Raw genomic sequence first — 11983 nt, 5'->3', positions numbered from 1 at the left:
TATGCATTTTCACAAAAACCAAACAGTATGCGTCGACGCATACAGGGCTATGGTCGACGCATCGCTCGAAAATTTTGTTTTTCTGCAGAAAAATTTAAATCATTTTTCATGCATTCCCATCCAAAAATCATCATTAATGATGCATTTACATTCCATCACCTTTCAAACTACCCACTACTTTGTAACTTGCATCTACCTAGTGGCTATTGTTCTTTGATCTTCCATCTTCCCAAAACCCTAACCTTTCCACTATAAATTGGGAGAAACCTCTATCTAGCAGAATCACTCTCAAAACCCTTCTTAAACCTTCTCTCTATACCCAAACACTCCGTTTCAAACTTGCTCAAATGGCTACCACATCACACAGACCTTCCGGCAAGAGATCCCGAGAATCATCCGCCGCATCTCTACCCATATCTGCTGTATCACTCGTTCCACCCGCTCGCGTCGAAGTCTTCAACAGAGACATCAGCAAAAGAGGCGTTGTGCAACAACATGCGTTCTACAAACTTACCGCTGAACGCATGCATCTTCCTGAAGTCCTGGCTCTGCTGCAGCATCAGGGCTTTATCAACTTCTTGGAATGTAATTCCAAATACAGTGAAGACCTTGTTCGCGTGTTCTATGCCGGCCTTCATGACAACTTTCACGGGCACAAGTTTCACTCTAGAATTGGTCCGACAAAGGTACCGCTTAAATCAAATATCTGGAACCAATATTTTGATATGTCTGTTGATGATGATGGAAACCCTCTACCTGAGGTCACTGCCACTCACCACGTAGCTGGCTATGAGTTTAAAAATGCATTGAATGACATGCTGAGACGACCCTATACTGATCAGTTTGTGAACAGTGACGCGTTTCCACGAACTGTCACTGCCGGCAAGCTGAAAGCCGGAGAAAGGATCCTTCAGTGGGTTGTCTCACGAATCCTGCGCCCAAAGAAGGGAGGTCTCTCCAGAGTCGAACGGGCCGAGGTTCATCTGATTTACATTCTGAAAAATAAGATAAAAATCAACTGGCCATACTACATTGCCAGTAGAATGTTTGGGCTACGTGACTCCGGACGAGGAACGGCGCTTGCCTACGGATCTTTCATTCAAGAGGTCCTGACTGCAGCTAACGTTCATCATCCGTCTTTCAAGTACACTTCCATCTCATCTGACAAAGAGTTCAGTACAAAAACCATGTCTATGATGGGATATCTCTGGTGCAATGAGCGGAGGATGTATAAGTTTATTCGGAGAGCAAATATTCCTGCAGATGATGATAGTGACGAAAGCGAAGACCAAGAAGATGAAGAAGAAAATGAAGAAGAAGAAGTCAGGCACGATGTAGATTACAATGGTGGAGATGATGATCCTCCACCCGTTGACACTCAAGACTACTCGGACTCCGCTTGGGCTCAGCAGTCGCATTCAAATGAAGAAGATGCTCCACGCTGGGGTGGCTGGGGTGAATGGCAACACAAGGGCTGGTCAACTCAGCGTCAATTTTACCAGCCATATTACCAAGATGAGGAAGAATCTCCTCCGTCCCCTCCACAACAAGCTGATTCTTCAGAACTGTTGGATATGATGCATAATATGCAGATAGCTCAACAGTCCTTCATGCAAGCTCAAGATGAGCGCTATGCTCATATCAACGAGCAAATTCAAGCCCAAAATGCGCGTCTCGACTCCTTCTCTACAAGCATGAATGACCGGTTTGCAACCTTTTCGGCTTCATTTGAACTTCAAGAAAAGTCAATCGACGAGAGTCTCAAGCATCTGAACGGTGTCACCGAATACCTATCATCTCTGGCTGACCCTTACAAAAACCCGGGAATTTGTTATCATCCAGGACACCGCCACTAGGACATAGACATTCACATGCATTATGTAGTTTGACTGTCATTTTGAATGTATCTCTATGTTTTACTTGTTTGCCTTATAAATGACTATTGCTCAGAAATGACATTGGTGTGTTACTATTATCTGTTTATGTTATTTCCTGTGAAATTTCCTTGATATCTTGAAAAATCACTCTGTCTCTCTTTTTGATGTTGTCAAAGGGGGAGAAAGGTGCACAAAGCAGACAGACAAAAATGCCCACAACTAACAGTAGCTTTCTGCAGATAGCCTTAGATTACAAAAGAAAGGGGGAGTGTGGAAAATGTGTCAATATCACATGCTGTTCGTCATGCTGAATTATACAGGTTGTCATCATCAAAAAGGGGGAGTATGTAAAGACAAAGAGTCAGACAACATACGATCGCAAGTTTCGATGATGACAAAAGACCATCATGCACGTCTACAAACAAATGAAATACATCATCCACCATATCCTTTTCTACGCTTGTCTAAATCTATTATAATGACCAAAAAACATATGTGGACAAAGTGTAATCATGACGAAATGCATGAAAATCACAAAACACAGTCTTATGCAGATTTGAAGGCTTTGAGTCGACCATAGGGGTCAGCTCAAAGCTCACGGGTCAGCGCGAAGCTCAGCCCAACTGAAGATGGTCAGCGCATGATGCCTTGCGTCGACCATAAGGGTCGGCGCATACCTCACGGGTCAGCGCAAAACTCCTTTGAGTCAACCACAAGTCAGCGCTTAGCATAATGATGCTATCCTGGCTCAGCGCATGGAACAATGGGTCGACCATAGGGGTCGGCGCATCACTCACGGCTCAGCGCACGCCGACCTATGGTCGACCGCTCGCGCGTAAACTCAGTTTTCTGAGTTATTTTCCATGTTTGAAATTCTGTTATTTTTAATTGGTTTTGTCTGTTACTATATATAGAAGTTAAAACACTTTTATTAACTAACATTTGCTAATTGAGTTCAAGTGTTCAAGGAAACAAGAAAGTGTGAAAAAGGTGTCCAAGACTCATCATCTTCATCTTCAACATTTCACAACTCATCATCTGTAAACAATTACTTTTGATGTGGTTCGTGATCGAGCAAAGGTGATAAGGTTCGAAGCTGTGATCGAAGAATCCAGTTCGGGTTGATTCTTGTGGCAGGTTCTTTCTTGAATAAAACCGTTAGGGTTTTGTCCTCCAATACGGGTTTGTATTTGGGGGTTTTTGGACGAATCGTTCTTCAATATTCAGCCGAGCGAAGGTGATTGGGAAGAGGAAAGTCTTCATCAGTCTAGTAGCGGATTCGGTGGCATTGAAGTGAAGGATTCGGGTTCGACTCGTTGTGTTTGAGATCAGCCGGGCCGAGGGTTTGAAGAACGGAAGATTCTTCAACAAAGGGGCTGGAATCGGAGGTCTAGCATCAACGATCGAAGGTCTTGATTCATCTTGAATCAAGGAGCAAGGATAAGAAGCATCATTCAACACATTGGAAGTTCTGTTGTTTACATGCTTTGCAATCCTTGTATAAACGATTAAATTTCACAGGTGATATCTAATTAGTCATCTCAATTCTATTTTTAGAATTGAGGGCAGACGTACCCCGAAGCGAGGACGGCGGGGGAACTGCCTCATCAAATCTCGGTCTTCTTTAATTTTCTGCATAATCTGTTTTTTCAGCTTAAAAATTAAGTGATTTTAGTTTAAGCAATTTTACCAAACGTTGATATAAGTTGAGTAAGAGATTAAAACTGTTGTTTGAATACAAAGTACAATAGTGTATTGTACTAGATAAATTTGAATTACTTACTCAACTCAAATATCTCTTGGTGTGTATGCACACCAAGTGTTTGTGAACTTGCATAAGCCAAAGTTGTCTTAAATTTACATCCAGTTTAATTTGGTATTTTGGATCATTGGAACTAGGCTTGCTAGTTAGTGAAATATATCAATTGAGTGTGCAAATTGTGTAGTGATTAGTATTTCATTTTATCTCAAATCCATTAGCTTAACGCATATCCGGTTTTCCAATAACGGTTCGTTTTAGACTAAAATTTTCCTCGGCTGCTTCCGCACTTAAAACAATTTTTAAAGCCAATTTTCTTTTAAATTGGTAGCGCCGACTCAAGTTTTTAATTGGGATCTATTCAACCCCCCCTTCTAGATCCGTGCCATAGTCTAACAAGTGGTATCAGGAGCTCCGATTCACTCCGTGCTTCAAAATACAACGTTGATAGAAAATGGCTAACGAACCTAAAGGGGCTTACAATAGAGCTCCCGTGTTTAATGGTGAAAATTATAGTTATTGGAAAGACTGTATGCGGGTGCACATAAATTCCATAGATAGAAAAATATGGAATGTTATTCTCAATGGTCCAATTCAAATAACCATGACAAATGAGAACAACGAAGTTGTGCCTAAGCCCGAAGCACAATGGACCGATGATGATGAAAAGAAATACAATTATGATTGGAAAGCCAAAAATATCCTAATCTCCTCATTAGGCGTAGATGAATATTATCGTGTATCCCATTGTCCTACTGCTAAGGCTATGTGGGATTCACTACAAATTGCCCATGAGGGGACGAATGATGTTAAATTGGCTAGAATCAATACACTAACACAAGAGTTTGATCTCTTTTTCATGGAGCAAGGGGAAACCATTACTGACATGCAAAAGAGATTCACTCATCTCATCAATCGATTACATTCACTTGGTAGGCCTGTTTCCAATGATATTGCTACTAATAAGATCTTAAGATGTCTTAACAGGGAATGGCAGCCGAAAGTGACCGCCATAAAAGAGGCAAATGATCTTACCACATTGGACTTGACAACATTGTTCGGTAAACTACAAGAGCACGAACAAGTTCTCTTAAGCCTGGAACAACACGAAAAGAAAGACAAGAAAGACAAAGCAAAGGTGAGTGAAAAGAAATCAATAGCTCTAAAGACTTCCTCCTCAAAGTCTCAAGCAAAAGAGCAAAGTGATTATTCATCGAGTGACGAAGAAGAAGAGGACAAGAGTGAAGATATGGGGCTGTTCGTCAAACGCTACAACCGTTACGTGAGAAAGAACGGTATCCAACATTCCGAGAAGAACTTGGTAAACTTCCGGAAGCAATCTAGGTTCTCCAAAAATGATGACTCAAAAGGAAAAACAACTAGAGGGTCGTGCTATAAGTGTGGAAAGCCGGGTCACTACAAACCGGACTGTCCGATGAACAAAAAGACAAAAGAAAAAGACTCATACAAATCACACAAGAAACCATCAAAGCCAAGGAGAGCATACATCGCTTGGGAAAGCGATAGCGACTCCTCCGATGATGAAAACTCTAGTGATGAAGACGAAAATGCAAATCTATGTCTTTCTGCTCATCAAAAGAACAAAAAGAAACAGGTACGACATGCTAAATATGAAAAATCCTCTAGTATGTCTCATAATGAATTGCAAACTGCTTTTGATACTTTACACTATGAAGCAAAAGAAGCCTTTAAAAGGCTTGCCTCAAATAAGAAATTTTTTTCTCATTTGGAACATAAAATTCAAGAATCCGAACGGAAACTTGAGGCTCTTAAAGCTTCTATAGTGGAAAGCACAAAAACAAGTTATGAGGACCTTAAAAGTAGAATGATGAACTTTGGGTGTGATACTTGTTACATTTGGCAAGGTGAAGTAAGAAACCTAAAAGCCAAACTTGACAAGGCTCTTGAGCCCAAGATTACTTTTGCTATCGACAAATCAAATTTTCGAAAAAGTATGGTTAATCCATATCAAAAATATAAATATGTTATAAAAGATGAAGATAGCAAAAGCAATCCAAATTTAACTTTCTCTTGTCTCTATTGTTGCAAGAAAGGTCATTCCATTGCTAAATGTAGATTTAGGAGGTTTTTAGTTCCTAAAGGCATTTATCAATGGATGCCCAAATGAAACCATTTCGTTCCTCACCACTCAGGACCCAATAAGCAATTGGGTACCTTCTCTTGTTAATTATCTTGTCACAGGTACAATGCCTCGAGACTACCGAGAGAAGATGGTTTCTCGACAGTGGATGCTCAAGGCACATGTCAGGTGACATATCTCTCTTCATTGACTTTGTGGCTAAGAAGAAGGGATATGTAACTTATGGTGATAACAACCGTGGAGCAATACTTGGTAAAGGTAGTGTAAGTAATCCCTCCTCTACTACTATTTCTGATGTTTTGCTTGTCGAAGGTCTTAAACACAATCTACTTAGCATCAGTCAATTATGTGACAAAGGATACAATGTATCGTTTTCAAAAGATTGTTGCAAAATTGTACATAATGATGATAAGAAGAGTATGTTTAATGGTCTTCGTGTGAACAATGTCTATATGCTTGACTTAAATGAAGTATCGTTAACAAGTGACAAATGCCTTTTAACAATGAGTGAAGATTCATGGTTATGGCATAGGCGTTTAGCACATGTTAACTTTGACTTACTCAACAAAGTAGTCTCAAAAGATCTAGTCCTAGGTCTCCCCAAAATTAAGTTCACCAAGGATCACCTTTGTGATGCTTGTCAAAAGGGGAAGCAAACGAGGATCTCATTTAAATCCAAAAATATCGTTTCAACAACGAGACCTCTCGAGCTTCTCCATATGGATTTATTTGGGCCATCTAGGATTAAAAGTCTAGGAGGAAACAATTACGATTTCGTAATAGTGGACGACTTTTCTCGATTTTGTTGGACTATTTTCTTAGTAAGTAAGAGTGACACATTCGCCGCCTTTGTTATATTTAATTTTTAAGATAAATCTTTGTTCATAAAAACTTTTTATATTAGAATATTTATTTTTAGAAGAAATAAGAAAATAGAGAGATAAAATAAAGAGAGATGAATAACACTATAATATAAACAATAGAAAATAAAGATTAAATAGATAAAGAGACCACACTAGAGAATTACACTGATTCAACCTAACCACTTGACCTACTTCAGCCTCCAAGGATTTCTTCTTGAGATTTCCACTAAAATCAACCTTGATATTTTTCATAGAATTAGCATAAAAACCTTTCACAACAACTTGAGTTTTTGTACAGGATCAATCTAACAATCTTCCACAAACAACATAGAGCTTTTATACATGTTCAACTCAAAACCTAAACCACAATTTTCTCATGTTCACCTCAATAACCTTCACTAGTGCTTTAATACAAGCTAGGCTCAAAACCTGAATTCAAACTTATAACAGGTTAAGCTTACAACTTTAAAACACTATTATAAAGAGATTACAAGAGACTATTCTCTTGAATAAAACTTTGAAGCACAACACCAGTACGATGACTCTTAGAAGAAACTCTTCACTCTCTTGGCACTAAGAAAAATTTAGTGAAAATAAAAATTCAAAAAAGAAATGAGAGAAGGAAATGATAAAAGTATTTCTATTTAGAAAACTTGTGTGATTTAAAATGAGGACAAGCCTCTTTATAAAGAGAATTTTTTTACTAAAAAAGGAAACAACCCATAAGCCTTTTTAATGAGTTAATCAATGAAATCTATAAATTAATTGGTTCACTAAGCTAAAATAGAAAATTTTGAAAATCTAGACCACTTAATTGATTAAAAGGTGTTTCACTTTAATTTAATTGATTAAAAAAATATTTAATCAATTAGCCATTGTATTTTGGCCTTTCTAATTGATTAAGCGAACTTCCAATCAATTAAGATCTTGTCCATATTGATTTTAAAAAGTTTTAACAAAAGAGAAGAAGTTTGAAAAATATTTTATGTTTTTGTGTGATTGCATTAGTATCTCAAAACCTATTCTTGTTTCTTTTATAATAAATTGATCGATACTAGGAAAAATCCTAGGCACATGACCAGACATGTTTTCACACTTTCACACCTTCAAGACTTCTTCTAGCTTTATGATCATACCTTAAATTATTCAAGATCCTTTAGCATATGCATATAACATAGTAAGTTGGTTTCTAGAAAATCTTGGTTAGGTTCATTAGGAAGATTTGAAGTGGGTTATGAGGTATTTGAATGGTTCTTAAAGGGTGACTTAAAATATTTTAAGTTAACTCAAGAGGAAGACACTTGTAAGTATTTTGTAGATTCAAACTATGTTGTTAATATAGACACCACAAAATTTCTATCAGGTTTTGTGTTTATGTTGTTTGGAATAACTACAAGTTGGAAGACAATTCAACAATCAGTGATCGAGTTATCTAATACCTAGGAGGAGTAAATTTCCCTTCTTAAAGTTGCATAAGGTGCATACGATAGAAATCCTAGTGAGAAGTGAAATGTAGACATTTCTAGGATTATATTCTTTGGGTTTGGAAGCCTTTTAGTGTTATCAAAAGGATTTATGAAACACTTTAAATACTTTGCATTTGTGTGATTCTTATATTATGGTTGGAGAGATTGTAAAGTATTTGGGTAGAAAATAAAGTTTATTCAAGAACTCTAAAGACACTTTCTTATAACTCATATTTTAATCTCTTGAACATCTATTTGAAGTATAATAAATCTGATAAATGCTTCCTCCTCGGGTGTAAATTGGTTTGATTAAACTAGTTAAATAATTCCTCTTTGTTCTCACATTTTTTCCTACTTGATATCAAGTGTTACAAATACTTGTATTTATTTTCACAACAAGATTGAACATTACTATTTAAATTTAAATTTGAAATTTTATATTTTTGTGTGAATTTTTAGTAATTATTTATTATTTTGTTTTCAAATAAAAAAATATTTTAAGTTGGTCGAAGAAGATATTTTCATGGGTTGTTAAAGTGTAATCCAAATTCACATTAGTTGCATTTAACTTGCATTTGAATTTCATTTCAGGCTCAAATTAGTATATAAAAAAGTATGGTTTAGTTTAGTTTGTAACTCTGATCCATAATTGTTTTTATCAAGTTTGTTATAAAGTTTGTTACAGTCTCTCTCTCTCTCTCTCTCTCTCTCTCTCTCTCTCTCTCTCTCTCTCTCTCTCTCTCTTCATCATTAGCATCATCATCTTCCTCTTGTGCACCAACAATTTCTATCTAGAGCTCTGGTTTAGATCCACATGAAACACCAAAGGAAACATGAGTGAACGTGAGGCGTGTATGATTGATTTCGGTTCTGAAATTCACAGTGAATTGAAGTTCAAAATTATAACAGAATCACATTTCTTGATTCTAAGGGATTGGGAAACACGAGTGTTTGGTGAGATCTGAGTGAATTCCTGCACAAGATCAAAGATAAACGGTGGAAACATTAGCTTGAACACGAAGCTTTCAGTCTTTGATGGAAAGAATTGAAATCGATGGATGATTCAGATGCGTGTGTTGTTTGGTGCTCAAGATATTTCTGATCTCGTCAATGATGGTTATGCAGCTGTTATAACATATGCAATTGAAGCACAAAGGAACACATATATAAAGTTGAGGTAGAAGGATCATAAAGCTCTGTTCTACATCCATCTGTGTGTGGATGTGATTGTGTTTGAAAAGATCGCCGATTGAACAACAACGAAGGCTGCGTGAGACATACTGGTACTTTACTATGGAGGTGATGCATCAGTGGAGAAGGTGAAGCTTCAGTCTCTATGTAAGTTGTATGAGAATCTCAACATGAAGAGTAATGAGAAGATACCAAATTATATCTCTAGAGTGATTCTGATAACAAATGAGATGAAATCTTATGGAGAGACTCTTTCTGAACAAGTAATCATTGAGAAGGTATTGAGATCACTTACTCCTCAATTTGATTATATTGTTTTAGCAATTTAACATTATAAGGATCTGAGCACAATGAAAATTGAAGAGTTGCAAAGCAGTCTAGAGCCACAAGAGTTACGTCTGATTGAGAGAACCTCTGAAAGACATGTAGATCAGGCTCTAAAGGTGTCTTATGGTAAGAAGAATCAAAAACAGTCTTGGTCAGAGGCCAAGAAAAGACATGGTGGTGGTTATCAAAAGTCATAAGTCTCCAACTCTAACGAGAAGAAACATCATAAGGGAAATGAGAAGTTTGACAAGAAAAAGGTTTAATGCTACTATTGTAAAATGTTTGGTCACTTTGCTTCTTACTATTCGTCAAACAAGGAAAGAAAGTCAAAAGAAGCAAACATAACCAAAGGAGAATTTGATGATGAACCTGTGCTATTGATGGCTTATGGGTCTGATGGTGGATATTTGGTAGACTTGTGTTATATGGACATTGGCTGCTCAAATCACCTAACTGGAAATAAACAATGACTGATTAATTTTGACTCTAGAAAGAGGACAAAAATTGGATGTGCTGATGATAAGTATCTGAATGCTGAAAGAATAGGAAACGTCAAGGTCAGAGTGAAGAATGACAAAATTATTCTGATCAAGGATGTTTAGTATGTTCCTGGAATGAAGAGCAATTTGATAAGTGTAGATCATCTAATTGAGAAATGTTTCTCAGTTACTATGAAGGACAATCTCTTGAAGTTGTATGATTCTGATCAGAATCTGATTATGCAGTCTAAATAGGGAAGCAACAAAACATTAAAGGTGAGTGTTGAAATAGCTGAAACTAAATGCCTTAGTGCAGAAGGTGATAATGAGTTATGGCATAAGAGATTGGGGAATTTGAACTTCAGAAACTTAGGGCATCTGAGTTCTAAGAAGCTAGTACATGGAATTCATAAGATTGTGAAGCCTAAGAAGTCATGTGTGATATGCATGAAAGGGAAGCAACCTAGATTTCCCTTTGCACCAGAAGTGGCTCAAAAAGAAAAACATGTTTTAGGAGTAGTACATTTTGATGTATGTGGGCCATTTGAAGTACCTTCACTTGGAGGAAACAAGTACTTTGTGTCATTTGTGGATGAGTTCACAAGAATGACATGGGTAACACTCATCAAGGTTAAGCATGACATATTTGTTGAGTTTCAGAAGTTCAAGGTGAATGCTGAAAAATAGAGTGGTCAGAAGTTGAAAATTATCAGAACTGATGGTGGAGGTGAGTACAACTCTACATGATTCAGAAGGTTATGTGAGGAGAATGAAATTGAGCACGAGGTTACTGCTCCATATACTCCTCAACACAATAGTTTTGATGAAATAAGAAATATAACTTTACTTAATATGACAAGAAGCATGATGAAGGATAAGAAACTACCTCACACCTTGTGGGAGAAGCTGTTGCCATTGCAGCATATGTGCTTAATGGATGTCCAACCAAGAAGCTGAAGAAAATTGTTCCTTTGGAGAAAGGGACTAGAGATAGGCAAAGTGTGATCCATCTGAAGGTGATTGGTTTTATTTGTTATAAACATGTACCAAATGCTAAGAGAAGGAAGTTGGATGACAGAAGCAGAGTCATGTTGCTTGTAGGGTACCACAATATAAGTGCTTATAAACTCCACTATCTTATAACTAACAAAGAATTAAACATAGATGTCATTGTGAAAGAATTAGAAGCCTGAGATTTGAACAAGTTTCAATCCAACTCTAATGTAGTTTTAACACCTGAGTTGACTTCTGAAGATATTTCAGACTCTGAAGAAGAATCTGCCTCTGAATGAGATTTTGAGTCTGAATATGAGTTAGAGTTTGAAGGTGACTCTGATGATGAAGAAGATTTTGAAGGCGAATCTGATTCTGATCCAGAATCTGGTGGTAATCATGCCTCTAAAGGTCGTCCAACCTCTAAAGGTAGTCCAACATCTGAAGAAGATTCTGAACAAGTTCAGAGACTGCAAAAAATCAGACAAATACCAAGAAGATTTGTAGAGTTTAGCATGTTGCAAGATACTGAGATAAACTCTAAAGGGGAAGCCACTCAGTGTGCCATGTAGGTAGAATTTGGACCAATCAATACTGAATAAGTTGTCAAGAAAAAAGTGTGGCTGAAGACCATGAAGGAAGAAATTGAGGCTATATAAAGAAACAAGAATTGGGAGTTGACTGAGCTTCAAAAGAACAAGAAATCCATCAGTGTGAGATGGGTTTACAAGGTAAAACTAAAGTTAGATGGATCAATTAGAAAATACAAAGCAAGGTTAGTAGCTAGAAGATTTCTACAGAAATATGGACTAGATTACTTTGAGGTGTTTGCTCCTATAGCTAGACATGAAACAATCAGACTAGTGATTGTTATAGCTACTAATAGGAATTATCCTCTGATGCATT

General features: G+C 37.1%; 1 protein-coding gene across 1 annotated transcript; it reads left to right on the top strand.

Annotated features, from left to right (window-relative positions):
- The first annotated feature begins 524 nt into the window (after window positions 1-524).
- Window positions 525-11649, top strand: LOC127131816 (uncharacterized). The gene is made up of 3 exons (XM_051060716.1): window positions 525-882; window positions 1264-1455; window positions 11402-11649. The coding sequence occupies exons 1-3, from the start codon at window positions 525-527 to the stop codon at window positions 11647-11649; spliced, it is 798 nt and encodes a 265-aa protein (XP_050916673.1).
- Window positions 11650-11983: the final 334 nt, after the last annotated feature.

This window comes from Lathyrus oleraceus, chromosome 3 (assembly GCF_024323335.1).
Source record: "Lathyrus oleraceus cultivar Zhongwan6 chromosome 3, CAAS_Psat_ZW6_1.0, whole genome shotgun sequence".
Classification (NCBI taxonomy): domain Eukaryota; kingdom Viridiplantae; phylum Streptophyta; class Magnoliopsida; order Fabales; family Fabaceae; genus Lathyrus; species Lathyrus oleraceus.
The sequence above is the reverse complement of the archived record's forward strand: the minus strand, read 5'-3'. Positions and strand labels throughout refer to the sequence as shown.